The sequence below is a fragment of the Taeniopygia guttata genome, chromosome 3, assembly GCF_048771995.1.
Source record: "Taeniopygia guttata chromosome 3, bTaeGut7.mat, whole genome shotgun sequence".
Taxonomy (NCBI): Eukaryota; Metazoa; Chordata; class Aves; order Passeriformes; family Estrildidae; genus Taeniopygia; species Taeniopygia guttata.
Genome location: NC_133027.1, coordinates 62,198,660 through 62,217,439, shown reverse-complemented (window position 1 = coordinate 62,217,439; position 18,780 = coordinate 62,198,660). Strand labels below are relative to the sequence as shown.

At 38.2% G+C, this 18,780-nt stretch overlaps 1 protein-coding gene across 4 annotated transcripts in view; it reads right to left on the bottom strand.

Moving 5' to 3' along the window:
* Positions 1 to 18,780, bottom strand: part of TULP4 (TUB like protein 4) — a 149,247-nt gene that overhangs the window by 27,459 nt on the left and 103,008 nt on the right. For all 4 annotated transcript variants that reach the window (XM_030269537.4, XM_032747558.3, XM_041715194.2 and 1 more), the window contains exons 5-7: positions 10,963 to 11,143; positions 8,372 to 8,506; positions 3,899 to 4,065 (exon numbers count right to left, since the gene is read on the bottom strand). In XM_030269537.4, the coding sequence (XP_030125397.4) occupies positions 3,899 to 4,065; positions 8,372 to 8,506; positions 10,963 to 11,143 (483 nt within the window). The remainder of the gene's footprint in view (positions 1 to 3,898; positions 4,066 to 8,371; positions 8,507 to 10,962; positions 11,144 to 18,780) is intronic.

The window sequence follows — 18,780 nt, the reverse complement described above, 5'->3', positions numbered from 1 at the left end:
ACATTTAATCTTATGTCTATACTACATGTGAAGCTTAGTTCACTCTCATCCTTCTTTGCTGCACTCGAGATGTAATCTGTACTTACCCAGCTACACAGTGATATAAAACCTTAATGCAAATTTATTGTAGACTTAAATTGTAGAATTAAAGGTGTATGGAGGATATCTGCATTGTAGCTTCTAAATCTGTGGTCTTGTTCCCTTGGTCCTCTCTGAGGCATATTAAAAAATCATAAAAACCGAAGAAGGGACCAAATATAAGCCACAAGACTGAACCATTAGAAAAAAAATCACAAGTTTGTTAAAGTTGGCAGTTAGATAATGTTGAAGAGATCCTGTAGGAGACTCCTGTTCAAAGTTCAGGATATAGAAAGATATGAAGCACCTGTTTCCAATCAGAAGTGACAGCAGGTACAGTTAGTTGATATAATAAAGACCTGTCTACATATTAGATGAGATCTTCTGAAGTGACAGAACTGGGTTGCAGCATTTGGTAAACAATTTTAGCAGGACTATAAAACACTCTTAAATGAGTTGATTATTCTCATCCCTGCTTGATGCCAGGGAAAGTTTGTGAGGACTTACCAAACAATGTACGAAATTAACATTCTTTCAATAAAAACATCATGACCAGCAGGGCAACCTGCTGTTGCAATTTCATTTTTAAATGTTGAAGAAGCAGGACCATGAAAACCCTGGGCATATTTTTCGTACCTCACATTGGTGTTTGTGGTGTATACAAGAACAGGCATATTAAGAGGTAAATTTTACACAAACTGATAGTACATTTTTGAAGTCATCAGCTGACCACCAGCCCTTAAAATATGCTCTCTGCATAGAATTCAGTTCAGTATTTGACCAGCCCTTACTGATGCTTTTTCAGCTCTTTCCACTCTATTCTGCAAACACATCCTTGCAGGATGCCAGGCTGAAGCCCTGGAGCCAGGAACAGGAGCAACTGCTACACTGTGCCAACTCTACCACTCTGTTTATGAATGTTGTTGTTCAAGCAAAGCTACTGCTTTTATTTCAATACTTCTAAACAATTGTCATTTCCCTATCTAGAGCTTTATAGTCAGCAAACTAGGTTTATGAACTATAAATTTCTACACTGAAGGTAAAAGCTTAAGAGAGTTAATCACATGAGATGGAGGATGCCAAACCACACTAAAGCTGGAGCAGAAGGCAGCATATAGAACATCTTGAAGGGATCCATGACAACAGCCATCACTGAGATGAGTTACCTGCAGTTCCCAAATCTATTCTACCATTGAGGTTTGCAGCGACTTTATGTTCAGTAACATTCTAGCCAAGTTGCATATAAGTCCTGTCAGTCTTAGACTGAGTTTTGTTATAAACAATAAAATCTGTTTATTGACTATACTACCAAAGACAAGACAGATGAACAGCAGAAACAAAACCAGTTCAGTATATTTTACCAATAAAATCTTCAGACATTTGCTATGTCAAAGAATTGGGATAGAGGACCACATGGAAAATCAGTTTTGTACCTGTAATCCATTATTTTTTATATTGATGGTTGTTTTCTTTTTCTGGCTTTTGTATTAAGAACAACATTAATTTGTAATCAATGTGCTTTTCCAGTCACACATTTGCTTCTTCATAAGAAAGCCTTAGCAGAAGAGTTCAAGATGAGGAAATTCTTTTATTTTCTTTTTTTTTTTTAGTTCAGTAACCAGTGATGAATCTTTTAAAATCCCATTACAAGGCTGACTGCCATGGTACAGAAAACTAATTAATTTATTCTGATGAATTTGTCATGAGACTAATTACTAAGACCACTGACTCACTCTCATCATTGCACATACATCTTTGGAGCCGAGGCACAGCATAACAGAAGTCACCAGCATTTTTTTCTGCAACAGTGTTTTTTATCTGGTTTTGTCAGTAAACAAAATACTTAACCATGTTCTAGCATACCTGTCATTTAGCTGGTAATACTGCTAGACCAGCATTCAAATACATAGGAGAATAAAGTCCATGTGAGCAGACACAGGTGTTCTTCTGAAAGACCACTCATTTCCTCCTGCAGCTGAGTAAATATGAATTTAGAGGCACCAAATAAAAAGACTAAACACTGACTAATAAGAGAGCTCTAATTTTAGGTAGGTTTATGTGCACAGTTTTTTAATAAACATAAATATATCAGTTTGAATATTATTTTTATCCTAATTTCCAAAGGAAATGAGACTCCTTGATTCTGTTATTAATTGGTGGTTGCCTCTCCCTGACTATCCTCACCTTTCACTTACAACCTGGCTTACAGCTTCTGAAGTTTTTCGCTTTTAGTCTGCAGTTGACAATGGGGGAAGAAATTCCCATTACATTAAAATATTGCTATTCCCAACAAAAATAGCAGCTGGAAAGAGCAGAAAGGCTTATGTTACTACTTCCACTATTATAAATACTGCAGTACAAACTTGGCATTCACCTGTTCTGTCTGACCTCTCAGCTGCCCTGTAAGCACTCACATAATGGCAGAATAATTAGCCCCCACATCAGGCACAATATGTACTTTCTCCCAGTTGGTTAAGTAGAGGAGGAAGGAGAAAAGCTGAAAACATGAAAAGAAGTTGAAGCTATACATGAAGAACTAGAGGAGATGAAAGTATTTAAATGAAGGAGAATTTGAGATTAGCAGGAACAAAGCAGTGAGGGAAAAGCCTGCACACACAGAGGTCACAACCTGACCTGATGGGTTCTGATGCTCAAACCACAGAGTGATTTCACAGCCTGGCACCAGAGGGTTCAACAGATGTGCACATACTGAGTTCTGGTACTAAAGCAACAGAACAAGATTTGCTTTCACCTGGGCTGGGGAAAGCAACACTGATATAATTATGTTTTCTTCAGAAGCGATCCAGAGAGGAAAGGGCTGTGCTACTTTGCTGCAAGGGCTACATTTAAGACAACACAGCTGTGTTTATGGGTAAGTCCTTTAGGTACCTAAATCAGCATTAGATATCACTGTACATATTTAGGTTGGCTTTAGAGACCATTATTTTACACTTTACACAACTAAAGAATTCTATCTAAATTAGAGTGCTAAGGTTAATAAGCACAGGTTAATGCTAAATATAAGCAAACACAAAGGCTTAGCAGGTCGTTTACTATGTCACCCTTTTGCATCCATTCCAGATCAGGGTACTGGAAAAAAAATGATAATACATGGTATCATCATTAAATATAATTAATATATCCACATCATTTTCCTTCACTTTTAGATTTCAAAGCTATTATAATGTTTCATTACTAGCAGCAGAAGTCAGAATGGAGTCATCCCTATTCTGCAGAAAATAACACAGAATTACATTCAAGCTGAGCTCTGAAGTACCAGCAAAGATGTAAGAAGCATGTTGTGCTCCTGAGCAGCTCACAGACCACGTACTGGCATTTATTTGGCAATTTACATGACTGAGGTTACTCCATCACACCAAATGACTGTACATTATAAAATTACAGTAACGGAATAATCTTGTAGTTATGATACTGGACTTGGAATATTTTTGTCCAGCTCTTGGCTCTGCTACAACATTAAGCAAGTAATTCAGTTTTTTCTCCTCACTCACTTATTCATAAAACAATGGAATTTTCTTTTTCTGTCTGTTCATGGCCCAGTGAGTTTGGGAAACAGATTTTCTCCTTTTGTATTTCCACAATACCTAGCACAGAGGACCTCAGAATCAGGTGCAGCCTTGCATGTCTACCTTAATGCAAACAACCCTTGTTTATAGCACATTTTTATCTAAATTGTGTTTTAGGATGGATTCGGGACATTTTGCAACATTTTCCACATTGCAGGTCTACAGCAATGAGCTAATGTGGGAAAAACATGTCAGCAAAACATGGAGAACAGACTTTAAAAAATGCCTCCTACCTGCACAGGTGTCTCCAGAGTGTAGATATGTTCCCCCCGCACGTTGTAGAACTTGACAAGTGCGCTTTTCAGCAGGGAACCATTGCTGAGGTCAACCAGCTGGTTCTGCTTCTCCATGCCTGCTACTGCAAGCAGGTCTCCTTGTGTGCACCACTGTACCACCACATCTGAAATCACAAAGATGGTTTGCACTAACCACTGGCTAGAAACAACAGGAACACCATTTCCAGATGCTGCAAAGTGACTTGAACGATAAAACATGCTCTCAAAAGTTACTTACGTACTTAGAAACCTATATCCTTTCATTGAAATAGTAGAAAATATGCCACAGATGCACTTTTGAGAATGACTCTTTATTTTGTAAATTGAAAAAAAAAGTGCAAAAAACATTCTTTTCACTCTATGGTGAGTCTAGAATGTAATCAACAGTTTCCCCTAAACACCTGAGGACAAGAATTTACTAGAGATGTTGAAACTGATGTGGAAGATCCTACATACAGCTTTGCAGGAAATAAGTGGAATCAAGTTAATATGCAGATAAATAATCTTACTAAGAAAGCAGCAAAGAGTGTTTGTCTGGAAAGGCCTAAAATGCAAAAAAGCAAAATATCTGGCAATGCCTCATGTTCTCATGGCTGTCAATGTAACTTTTAGCATAACTCAAACTAGAGTTACAACAATATAACATGAAACTTAAAGTACTTGGACTTTTGTCCATAAATACATATGACTTCCATATGATATGTTTTCTTTTGCCACCATCACACAAATATGATGAGGGCTCTGCACAATCTCTCTTACAAGGAGAGGCTGAGGGAGCTGGATTTGTTTGGTCTAGAGCAGCCTGAGAGTAGATCTCATTATCATCTCAAAGGTTTGTGCAGAGAAGATGGTGCCAGACTCTTTCCAGTGGTGCCCAGTGACAGGATGAGGAACAATGGCCATAATCTAAATCACAAGAAGTTTGACCTCAACATGAGGAAGAACTTCTTTACACTGAAAGTGGCAGAGCACTGGAAGAGGCTGCCCAGGGAGATGAGGAGTCTCCCTCTCTGGAGGCATTCAAAACCCACCAAGACAAGTCCCTGTGTAACCTGTTCTAGAGGACCCTGCCTGGGGAATGGAGTTGGATTGGCTGATCCCCAGAGGTCCCCTTCCAACCCTAATGATTCTGTGATTCTGACTTGTGAAAATCTACTCAGGTGCTTAGCAGGGCTTTGCTGGAATCACACAGGGACTGCTCAAACTCTCATATACATGGATATGAATATACATATCAGTTACTTCTCTTACAGGCACCTTATGATAACGGACGCCCACAGCTTAATTTGGGGATGCTTATTTCAAACTTTGTCACCCTTCTGGAGTAATTCTAAAAAAGTATTTTGATTTCTGCTTGTGTTCCAAAGACAGATTTGCATGTTCATGGAATACCAAGCTAGTCTTTAAATCTTTTTACTCTTAAACCAGAGGTAAAAGGCAGCTATTTTGTGCTGAGACAAAGTGAAGGTAAAGGCATAACTTTTGTGCTCTGGGATGCTCAATCTGCCAAGAACCCTTTGAAGACACTTGTGGGCGAGAAGCTGTCTTTAAATGAAGAAGCAAGAGAGAAATGAGAGTTGGCAGGAAGGATCTCAAAATGGTTTCAAGTTGTCAACTTGTCATTTTCAGAGACTTTTATGTGCAATTTAAAATGGTTTTGTATTATTTCGACTTTCTGATATTTCTCATGGGAATTATGCTTCTGTACATATCAGAAGGAAACTGCATGTTCCTCAAGGTAATTCTTCCACAGCCAGGCATTGTATGCCTCTTATTTTCTCTTACTTTTCAGCCCTCTAAGTAACCTACAATGGGATTTAATTCATGTTTCTTGGAGAGGAAGAAGATAGGCAAGTTAGAAATAAACAAGGCAAGCGGATCAGCTCCACTTTTGGTAACTGGATAACTATGGAACTACTATAATGAAAAAAACTCTCTCCTTTGGATACATGTCTTCAGGTAAAACTTTTAGCTGATCCCCATGACAAGAGGAAGAGGGCTGTCCAGCAGTTTTTCTCTCTCTCTCAAAGTTCTAGAATTTGACAGCTACAAAGGCAGCAAAGGGGTGGATGTGGGCTGCAGCATCCCTCCAGGGCAATGTGGCTCTACTGACAGACTTGCACTGCCAACAGGATCTTCAATGACTACTGGACCTTTACACAAAATAACTGATGAACAGGTTCTCAGCACTAGCAGAGAGATTAAAAATCAAATGGAGGTTTCATTTAGATCTACAAGTGAATCAGTGAACCAGTCAACCCTCAAAACTACTTTCCAGCCACCACAGGCATGTATATCAGCAAGCCTTGAACACAGAGCACTGTAAATGTGAAACAGCTCTGCAGGCAGTAATTGTGGCTAACTAGTACAATTAAGAGATGTAGCTCAGCAGTTCTACAGGAAGCAGTGCAGCAAGAATCACAGAGTTAAAAAGCACACACAAAGAAAAAGGGATACATCTGAACAATTCAGGGCCTCCACTAGGACTGACAAAACTACTGGGACTGTTCAAACTGGATCAAAAGAACTTTTCTTTGGGTAATCAAATTATTAAGGTTTTCCCTCTGTCAATTTAACAGAAATATTATCAGTAAAACGACAAGTCTCCAAAACTAGTAGGATATATATATTCTCTCTATATTAAAAATACATTGCTACTGCTTGAAATAATTTCATAGTTGCCTACTTTAAAAATACATTGAGTAGCCTATATCAGCCAATAAAGGCAAGGATATCTGCTGCAGAGATCACAGAGCAATACTTTGAGATTTTAAACACAAACACACGAACAAGGATTTGTAGATAATACTGAAGACCCTACTTGGTGGTTCTGCACATTCTTGCCTGTGATAAAACCCACGAAAATTTAGAGTCACTTGAAAAAAAATATGAAGATGCAGGAAATGTGAACATCTAGATAAAACCAGACATAAAATACTTTCCACTGTACAACAACACTGTTGTTTCTTAAAACAACAGACAGCAATATCCCAATCATCTCTCTCTGTCTCACACACATTCCCAATTCAGTAAGATGCTGCATATTTTTTGTCTATTTTGTCTGATGACAAAAATATAGTCTAGCTTATAACTAATAAAAATATACCTACCCTATCTAGCACATTATTATTTTGCTACAGGAGAGTGACATACTTAAGGGATCTTTTTTGCACTACTGAAAGTCAGTGGGGAAGGAGAAACTGGACAGACATCCTCAGCAAGATATTCTCTGTTTAGAGTTGCAGGGCTCTAAGATTGAGGCTATTTCTCCTACTGTTCCCAGCTGAAACCTAGACTAGATGACAACTCAAGACTGCTCAGTACCCTAATTACTCTAATATTGCATTGTACTCAGAAATGCTGAGCAGACCCATTGGTGATTATCACAAGAGATTCTTTAAGTTGGCTCCAGTTTTCCACACTTTTGGTAACCTTTCAGCTGATGAAGTTTTCTGAATTGTAGGGTTGTCTCACAATGCTTTGTTTTGCCACTCACACATTTCTTGTGTTGGCACAGATGGAGAAGGGAACAGAAAAGAAACCTCAAAGGTGATGTTTTTACCTCCCAAGACTACTGTACATATCAGATCACCCAAAAACTGTGGGGCTGGTGTTAGGACAACTTTTCACCAAAAACATCCCACTATTTCAGAACAGCTAAGAGTTTGCTCCAACAGCCTAATTCTCTTTTCATCTAATTTAAAACTAATTTACCTGTGAAGATGAAAAAGCTTCAGTGGAACCTATATTTAAGTATGTGCCTGTGTGCTGTACTGAATTGAAATGTCTCTGCAGGCAAAGCACAGTAAATTGCACAGAGAGTGCTGGCAAAGTAAAGGACATTTTTAATAGGCAAGAACAGTAAAAATTTCAATGTGAGTTAAAGATTTCACATGGAATACTGATTGTACAAACATTCACACACATCACTTAGCAAAATGTATAGTAATTAATCACTGGGATTGTTTCTCTCTCAAAATAACTTGCCTCTTGACAATTAATAATTCTAGCAAGTTTTCAATAATTGTGAGAACCAAAGGAGCACTGCAATTTATACAAGGTTACTAAAAGCATGGAAGCCCTTGTGAGTTAGACATGCAAAGAAAGTGTGACATAACAGAGACATTTACACAAAAAAAAATCATATTAATGCATTCTGCTGGAAAACTGCAAAACAGATCAGTTGCCCTACACAACTGCCACAAAAACACAATCTCAAAAATATTGTGAAGCATTTTTTCAAACACAAAAACTCCATCAGCCAAGAGCTGCTCTTCCTCCAGCAGGTGTCACTGCTGGAAACAGCAATAACAGCGCTGAGGGCTCCTGGGTTAAGGAGTGAGCGGCACAAAAATGTAACCTATGCACACATCATCAAAAATGCAAGAAAAAAAGGACATAGGAGAGTGGGAAATGGCTTCTTTTTTATACCTTTCAACCCTGAGCGGATGATAGTAGGAGACAAGTCATCGTAATTGTTCATTAAACTGATGTCTCCTGACGTGAAGCTGACAGTAAGCAGTGGCTTGGTGTTCTGCACCGGCACTGGATAGGCAGCTGGTCCATCTGCAAAACAAGGCTCTGAGTGAGCAAAAGGTGAGCAACCAAAAATAATCACATCCAGGCTGAAACACACTGTACTTCAGCCTACCACCATCAGGAGTTGTTCCAAGCCTCCCTACCGGTTTATTTCTGCAATATCTGTGGGCACAAGCAAAGCAGGTTTAGCTAGTTAAGCTTCTCCGTTTCTGTGAAACCTCAGTACTTTTACTTTGTCAATTTTTACTGCACATATCCACAGTGATTTATGCACATACTATTATTTTACATAGTGGTGTTTTTCAGTCTTTCTACATTCTCAACTCCTCAAAGTGACAAAGAAATGGAAAACCAGTGCTTTAGAAGACTTTCTAGGAACCCCAGTTGAAAGTCAGCATGATGAACAATATAATGACATTAAAAGCAATTTGTTCTGTACCCTTTTTGCTTAGGCAGGTAACAGGGACTCATCCTGAAGTCACACAGAGACATTTTAAGAACTTCTAAGAGAACCTTTCACAAATTACTAAACATCTAGGCAGTAGCATGAAAAGATACCTGCCATTCTGCACAGGATCCAATGCACCCAAAAGTAGACGTGAGCCCAAAAGGAACACTTGGCTTTAAAAACCATTTCTGCAAAGTCTCTGGTCCTCTGAGCTTGTTTTTCAGCAATTCACTAAAATTCCTTCAATCAAATACTTCATGATCAATATTGCCATCTGTAGATTTTGGTGTTTAACTCCTGTTCCCACTTTCTGAGAGGAGATGCCACTGGTCCCTGATTAAGTGCCTGTCAAGGCCCAGCCAACATCTTTCCGGTCAATAAAAATGGCAGAACCAGTTAAGAGTAGTATTGTTTCCTGAACTTGTAAAAAAGCTGATAGGAAAGCATTTTGGATAAAGATGTCTAGTAACTGGCACCTCCGTGTGTATATAATTTAATAAGAAAATCCCAACAAACTTCTAGTCCTTCCTACACATCTGTGTGAGTCAAAGGCTTGTCACCTTTGAGAGGTTTATGCTGCATCTGCTCTAAAGAAAACACATCATGTTTGGGTAATCATAAAAATAGGCTTGTAACGAGTCCACCCACTCCCCTGACTGACTCAGAAAAAGCTAAACACACATTTGGATCATTTAAGCTCTCATCTGTGTACTCTGCAATTCACCATCCTCCAACTGGAACCTCAATATTAAAAAAAAAAAAACACAACAAAAATCCAATTTATTTTTTGTTGTCTGTCTTGCTTTAGGAGCTTGCTAGGTTGAAATTTGTTTCTTTCCTTCTAAGGTAAGAAATCTTACCCAGTACTAGAAGTGAGACATGAAAGCCAAAACAAAATCCAGTTTTAAAATATGCTAGCATTTTACCAGGTGATCAGATATTATCTTTCAATATTTGTTAAAAACAATCTTATTATATAGACACATACTGGAAAAGGTATATCTTTTGGTCTGAATCCAAATGAAGAGTTAAAACTGCAAAAAGTCCTCAATTCAGAGGTTCAGATCCAAGATGCAAATTCAGAATTATTTTTGAATAATTATTATGTATTTAAAATTTCCACTGTACAATCACTGACTGTTATATAAACTTAGTTCTTAATGTAGTTCAGGCTTTATACACTGGAACACAGGAACAGCTTACCTAGAGCTTATAAACTGATCAAGCACATCAACAGAAGTATAATCATTACTTGAATGAGAAGGGTGGGACAGACTGTGCATGGACACCTAGGCCTCATACGTCTTCACTACTGATGATTTCCAAAGATTTTAAAACCAAAATATTTCATCAAACTAAGTGTATTGAAACTTAGGAGAGGGGAGGATTTATTCCCGACTCTCAAACTGGCAGTGTGCTCTGAAGCATGTGAATTAATAACTCCAGTCACCCTGCTTCTACCCTGTGTAATTGCAGGAAATATCTTCATTTCTGAACCTTCTGCAGTATTTATGGAACTCTTTATGTCAGGACTATGAAGGATGGGACTGTAACAATGAGCATTACAGAAATCCTACAAAACAGAGATAAAACTAAATATATAGTACTTTACACCATGTCTAGTACTGCTGTCTTTTCACATGAATCTATATAATAGTGCATTAATTTCTGTGGCTGCACTCTGTACCTCCATACACACAAACCACTGCAATACCTCATATCTGCTTATCAGTGAAACCCGACATGTCCCTGTCTACTGTTTTTCACTCACCCTCACTGAAAACATATTGAGCTTTGTGTTGTTATCTCATTTGTGCAAACAGAGGCAGAGCAGCACAAATGAGGTATGACCTGCAGCAAGGCTGGTGGCAGAGCTGGGAACAAACCCACTCTCCCACACCAGCTCTCTGCTCCAAGAGAGCCTGAAATTGTGGCCACCCTGCTGTTTTTGTAGGGCATGACATGGCCCTGGCATGTGAGATGCCTTCATGAGCACATGCAAAGCTGAAAGAGAAGGATGTGCACAGAACCCTACCTTGTGGTGGGGAATAGTCATCGGAGTCCGTGTCGCTCTCGCTGCTGTCCTCCACCAGGAAGCTGGGGTAGTTCCAGGACATGTTGAGGATGCCATCTGACTCATGGAGGAGCACATGGGCCAGCATTCGCCCATGGCAGTCCATGACGATAACTTGTCCATCAGCAGTGCCAAACAGTACCTGAAAATAACACAACAACCCTCAGGCCTGCCAAATGTCAGCCACAGGATCCTCCTTCAAATACATCTTGTAATGAACTAGCTACACTGGAAATTAACTGAAAGCAAAGCAGTCATGGATGTGAAAGGGTGCTAGAACAGGACCTTGCAAAGATGAATGTAAAGAATGAAGTTAAAGCAGCAGAGTCTACATGTAAGTTTGTAAAAACTGTGAGCAAATAATGTTTCATGGCGGATGCATTTCATTCACTTTAATATGAGACACTACACTTCATTTGAACTTGATCATTACCACAATTAAAGTGAGCTGTCAGAAAGGCTACCACAGATTCTTAAGTATTCTTGTATAATACAAAAACTCCCAAACCTGGTGGCAGAAAAGGTGTGCATCAGTCTTAACAATATCAAAAGAAAAGACACAGCTGACAAAAGCAAGATCCTGGCAGAGATTTCAAATGGTTCATGAAAAATAGAAAGCTGAATAGAGAAGGACAGGTTATTCAGTTGATGAGCTAAAGAAGGTAGGAGAATGGAAAAAAAAAAACCCCAAAAAACTTAAAAAAAGCAAAAGCAGTATGATCAGTCAGCTGGAAGTAGATTATCATAGGCCAAGGGGACAGCAATGTGTTGCACATCCAGGAAGAGAGGAGAAGAGCTTCCACCCACCATTTCAAACACAAAATGGATAATTCAATTTTTTTCTTGCCTTTAAACTAGTCCATAGCCAATCACAGACTGAAGTCAGACTGACTGGAATCTGCAATTTCTTTTTTAATAAATTCTTCTTGAGGATTTCAGAAAGTTAAGTTCCTGCATATTTGATGAATTTTAAGAGAAAAATCAGGAAATAAGGACTAATAAATCCTAAAGCAATAAATGCATTAGCCAAGGCTGTTGCTGCCATCATGTAATTCTGTATGAGGCAAATACACTTTAAAGCAAGTTTAAAAGCACCCATCAGCTTGAAAACTAGCCAGCATTAAAAATGAAGCTAAAAGGAAGGTCAAATCTTACACTTGCTCTTCAGTGTACCACCTATTTTCAGTACTTGTAAATTTAGGGTTCTAACAATTATATGCCCAGATCAGAAATTCACAAAGCCTTGTATCTTACTTTTGAGAGTAGTCAAGTGTTTGGAGAAGAGTAAAAGAACAGGATGCACCAAGCAAGCATCTCCCCTGCACACTCCTATAGCTTTCAACAAAAAAACCCCACAATCCCTCTTTGCTGATAATTGATAATTTCATTTGGCAACCTTTAGCTTCTTATACTGAAAGAAACATGAATAATCGTTCCCTACTTACATTCTTAACATTGGTCACAATTTTACAGAGCTCTATTATGTAATTCCCTAGTCATCTCTTTCCCAAGCTGAAGAATCATAGCCTACGTAGGCTCTCCATGTACAGCTGTTGTTCAAAGCCTGCAATCACCCTCGGTGACCTCTGCTGTCAGAGGTCTTCTTTTCTATCTTCCTACTGAGAGGCTGTGTCAGACTTGCAGCATGCAATGTGTGTATTGCATCAGTCTTATATAACAGTAGTCTCCTAGGAAGCAGTAGTCATTATTGCACTTTTGAAAGTTTCAGAAAGGAAGCATGGCTTCTTAAGTATTAGTAAAAAACCAACAACAACAACAAACCAAACAAAAAGAAAATACTAGAGTTCTTTTTATGATCAACATAATGAAAGTTGTAAACTTAGAATGGCAATTTAACAGAATTCCCATAAAGTCATTAAAATCTTAAGAAAAACAATGGAGTTGTTTCCCATTATAAAGAATATTGAAAAAAATAAGTATCTGGCTGCCTTAACTATAATCATTACATGTTAAAAATATTTTTGTGTTAAATAGTTGCTGGGTTAAAACAGCAACTGAAGTTTGCTACAAGCCTCAGAATACTATTCTTAGATGTAAAACCAAGAACTCAGCCTTTGTTCATCTCACACTATCCTCCTTTGTGATATCTTATTCTATTCTTCTTCCACTTGTATCATCACATCTGGTTTCACACTGTTCATTATTTCCACTGTTTTCACATGCATGATCAGTGCACAGCCACTTTCACTATTCATTTTCAAAACACAGCCACTCTCTGATCTCAACGAAACAAACTTTTAAAAAGGCAAAATCCTACCAGTTGTCACTGCTAGCTTCTCACACCACTCTCAGCCTACTAGAGATTAATTTCTAACTAGCCTACAAGAAGTTCTTTAACTGCAAATACCCAGACAGAGGAGTTGAGCCTCTGTTGTTTCTGAAAATAGCAGTACAAGAGTCTGCCTTCTAAAACCCTGCAGAAACATTTTATAATTGGCTATAGGAACAAAATCTTTGAATTCATCACTCAACAGTTCAGTCTCATCTCAATCTAAAGCTAATTCTTTTGAGTAGCACTGCCCCCAAATAATTTAAAATTATGAAGTCCTCAGTAATTTTCAGTTCAGAACAGCTGCATGTCAGCATCTTAATTCTTGCACAGGAACTTGAGAGAGCTCTTTAGCAACCTAGAAATATCAGAGGGCACACTTCATCTCTTCAGCCAGGCTGTAGGTTTCAAGGAGCAGTTTTAAGTTTCAGGGTTATTGTAGCAATACAACCTTTAAGATGAAAGCATTTATCAGCCTGATAGTCCTGCTGGCTGAACTCCTGCTGAAGCTGTAAAAATGTCTAATGGTGTTATCATCCATAACATTACTCAGGTTATAAATGCCACACTCAAGCTACTTATGTCAGATGAATAAAACTCTCTTGACCTTCAGACAAAAGGTTGAGCCACAGGATATCCCTAAAGGATTTAACAGAGTAATTAAGAAGTTACATTTTAGATACTTAATTTTGTGTGTGTGTGTGTTTGCAGATGTAGGAGGTCAGATAGAATGTTGGAAAAAGGTAACAAGTTATAGTGGTTTGTTAACCCTTGAACACAAAAGCTAAGTGAGAAGAAGAATAATTTTTAAAAACCCAAGTACTTATTTTTAAGTGGTTCTTTGGCCCCTTGTTCTGTTCTTCTCTTGATTCATCTCTTCTCCTTTCGTACTGCTTATTATTACAACTGATCTTACATGTATTATCAACTGCAGAATTGCATTTGCAGAATATGGAAAATCTGATAATCAAATACCTAAAATCACCCAATACATTCTGAGTGTGAGTCAGTACCACAACATAAATATAGTATGTCTTTACAAAATATCAAACATGACAAAGCCTACACTACAGTGAAGCTGTAGCTGATTAAAAGCCACAGAAATGCAGGGCTCCTGTTGTAGTGCCCAGATGTTGTGTGCTTTGAAGGGGAAACTGTGATAAACAGCACTGGGAAAGCACACACAGTTTTCCAAGTGTACCAAGAGATGAAAGGTAGGTTCAGTTCTGAAAAACAAGTGTCTTAGTTCTCTATGAAACTCAAGCTTGGGGTGATTCCTATCTGTTATAACAAATCTGAATACCTGAAAAATGCCTTTCTCTGGAATGTGCTGACCTCTTTAGTCTATGTGCTAACTTGAGATGAGTTTCACAGCCTAGTTTTGATAAATTAATAGGTTTTTCAACTAAAGATTTTGAACTATCACCCATGAAACTTAGCATTCAAGATTACAACCCCCTTAAATGCCCAAGATATCTTCAAAGACACTTCACCTAAGAGTCTGAAATACACCAGTTTCTAAAAGACATATAGTAAGCAAAAGATGGGGTATTTTGTTCTGAAGTATTCCTCTCATGAAGAGATTAATATTACAACAGCCAAGAAGCTAAAAATTCAGCTCAAGAGGAAAATTTGGACGTGCTGTGTGGCTTTGCTACATAAATTGTAATAATATTGCGCTGAACTCCACAGCTCCCATAAGATCTGTGGTGATGCTGCAGTGCTCTGGACCAGACACAGGACCAGCAGAAAGTGGTTTGGCAGCACTGAGATCCACAAAGCTACAGTGGAGTAACCATAGACCTGGTACATTGAGGGTCCAGCTCAGGAAGCCCACATTTTCTAACAGCGGTGGTTGTTTTGCACATAACACATCTTGTTGCTATTTAATTTGGTTTAATGTAAGTAAATAGAACTCATCAACAGTAAGAATGCTCAAGATTTATCATAATTGGAGTACATATGAGGGGTAGAAGGGAATTATTCCCAATCTCAGGTTTCGGTTGTACAAACTGAACAGTCAATACTGTTGCAGAAAGATATCGATAAAACAAGATGCCTCTCTTCATGACATTTAGTACTAACACTGAAGGTTTCTAATGTTGCTGGTTAAACAAAACTCCCAGGAAATTTAATCAATACATTTTCAGAACAGGGACTGTCATTCTGCATCAAACCTTTGACTGAAGCTGAAGTTAAAGCATTAGAAGCTGGATTTGCTATAGCTGCTGGAAGAAATACAAAGCTGTTGGAGGTTACTTTAGGGTAGCACTTTCCAAGTGAGATATTCCAGTATCGTGATGTTGGAATGCTAAAAAAAGAATGTGTTTGTTTTACTCCTGCTGGCTCAGGATTTTTAACAGATCCTCTCTGACTTCTCACAAAGAACAAATATCTGACAACTCACAAACGCAAAACAACTCATAGACGCCATTAATTTAAGCAGCATTGAAAATTAATCTAACAAACTCCATCCTAGTACAATCTGATTCTTAAAACCCCTAATTTTCACATACAGACAGAACTTGCCTTGTAGGACTCTGCAAGGTGCATGAACAGATTGCATCTAAATTCCTGGACAAACTGAACATTCTGAAAACTAACATAATCTGTCATTAAATCTTAAGTGCTCTAATCTTCCCTAACACATGGCTAAATTGTCAGTAACTCCGCTGAGCAATTTCTTAAGTTACAGATCTTCCTTCTCCCACAGGACAGGTAGCAGCTTTTAGTTTTTAACATTCTCCAGTGTTGAACTTCCAAAGTTTGAAGCATTCCTCTTCCTACCTACTTGGCAAACCTTGCCCTTTCAGTATTTTGTTTTACTCTCTGCCCTTGTGTACATGTTTGGCACACACACCTGCTGAAATCTTGGTGCCATCGTACCAAGATGCCACTTAACAACTTGTCCTGCACAGCTCTGCATTTGCAGCTGACTCGTTCTATGTTTTGCTTCACTGACCTTCACTTTCTCAAAATGTAGGCCTGTCTTTATGCTTTCTTCTTCAGTTTCCTCCTCCATCTTCCCCCACAGGAAAAACTAGGCACGTCAGAAAGTACACTTTGCAAAAATGCTAATAAGGTCAACCATTTACACTGTCAGAAAATGCTGAGCAGTTCAAGAAAGCTGAATTAGTTCTGTTTGCTCTGATTTAGCCACCTGGACAAACATTAGTATTTATGAAAGGAACAGCCTTCATAGTTGTCACCATACTGCCATCATACTAATAGAGATAAATCTATTTTGCTCATTCAAAATTAACTGAACTATAAAGAGATAAATACACAAAACGATGGATCAACCTTCTATTTATGCAGGTAGGCTTAGTAACAAAGGAAGTACAGAGGAAATTATTGCCTTTAATTATTTTAATTAATTAGCTGAACAAAAGAATGTCAATCTTGCCAAGGCTTAACTCCACCATTCTGCAGTCCATTTAGATATAGTATTAGCATTTTGAATTCCTTGGGCTTTTCTTGTTTACTATTTCTCCATCACAAAGCAGGAGACAGTGCAGCAAACTCCTCTTAGCATACATTAGAAATTGAAGGTTTGTTTTTTCTCAGTGTCATATTTCTGGCTTTCCTTCCTTTTACCTCAAAATACAGAGAGAAATAAGGAAAAGCAGAGTGAACGAGATAGCTAGTCTCCTGCTGAATATCTTTTTTTCTTTTTCATTAAAAATTCAGCCACTGTAAAATGATTTCTTGAACTGACACAAAAAGACATCACTAAAATTCACATAAAAGCTCAGGAGGAAATCACTAGATTTTTCTTGACTGCCTTTATGTCCAAAAACCTTAGAAGACTCTGTTTCCTTTGGACACGAGGAGTTAGCAGCCCCCCACACGGCTGGTACAACCCAGGATCATTCAGCTAACTGCATATATAAACACACATGCAGTGGTGAAATTATCATTTGAGGTCATTAATCCTTTCAAAAGCAGCACTGGCTGAGTTACCTACTTTCATCCTCTCTTTTACCAAGTCATTGGTAAAAGAGAGATGGCTTTTACAAAGCCATCAAATTGGTAAAGTCATTGATGGCTTTTACAAAGCCATCAAATGAGAAGGCAAAGTAAATCCATCAGAGATCTTGGTGACAAATCCATTTAATAAATATTGAAATACTAAACACTGGGGATTCAAATTGCACTGGCTTTATTTCTCTATAAAATAGTATAATGTAGCTGAATGATTGCAAATGAGATACAGTCTTGCATGCCACTTCAGGAGTCAAAAATATCAGTAGTCTTAAAACCAGGATCTCAAGCTATTCACTACTCTGGACATGTAGGGATAGAAACAATTGTGCAGGCAAAGATGTTATACAAAATGTTATATGAAAGCATTCTGGCAAATCACAGAAAGACTGATTATTATACATTCTTGCAATTATACCTTGACTAATTCTGACTTGTGTGTTCCAGGCACACACATTTCTATATTCTTTCTTGACTTTTGAAGACATTTTTCAAGCAAGCATCTTATAGGAATTAGATTTTTAAGTGAAGAGTTGCCCTCCTGTATAGTGTTCACAGCATTAATGATATGCCTCAGTTTAATAAAAATGTGAAAAAAAAAATCACATTTGAAGCAGCATACAAAATGAATAAAAGGCCAACAGCTGAACACCTTCTATAGAACATCATCTGTGACAATTAACTTGGACAGAACTCCAAGCCTGAACCACCGAGCTCCCACAGCAGAAGTACTCTGGGATATTCTTCGAGCAGTGTTGTTTTCTGATTACCACAAAATTGCCAGGAAAGTCTGTCTCTGAAAACACATATTCTTCACAAATATGAAATTATACATAGCAACTAAAACAACATCTGGTGGGAAAATGCAATTAGTTTTACCAACAAACACTCAATCAGGAAAAGAAGTCAACTGATACACTTGGCAGTCTCCTGCATTATTCCCAAGTTAGGTTTTAGTTATTTCCTGAAAGATATGCTGACTGCTGAAGCTCAAATCTCATTCAGAGCTTTAGAAGTCTGAGAGTTTCTGCTGGGGTTTTGTGGTTTGCTTTTTTCCCCTAACTGAAAATAGTATTACTTAGAAACAAGGACAACACTCTCAACCAGTGAAAATGCAATACAAAGTAGTTTAGAAGCAATGTGCTTGCTGTTTTGAATTTCAGAAAATCAAGAAGCCCCTGGGTTAAGCTATACACTAATGGAAGTTAATCCCTTAACTTCTGTCCTCTCCTTGGAGGCCTTGTGTGCTGGCAGAGAGCAGTAACTTAGCATGGTCAGGAAATAGGTGGAATGGGTGAGGTCAAGTGTAACTGAGTCAACATGGAGTCAGGTTGAGTAATAAACTGTTACTGAATGAGGCACTGAAGAAGAATGACTATTCTCTTAAAAAGGAAGGAAAGCAAGGAAGGATTCATTCCTTTTTAGCTTGCCAACAATCCCTCAGCATCTGAATTCTGACAAGAAACTGGATCCTGGACAAAGAACAGAGAGCTCAAGTTGAACCC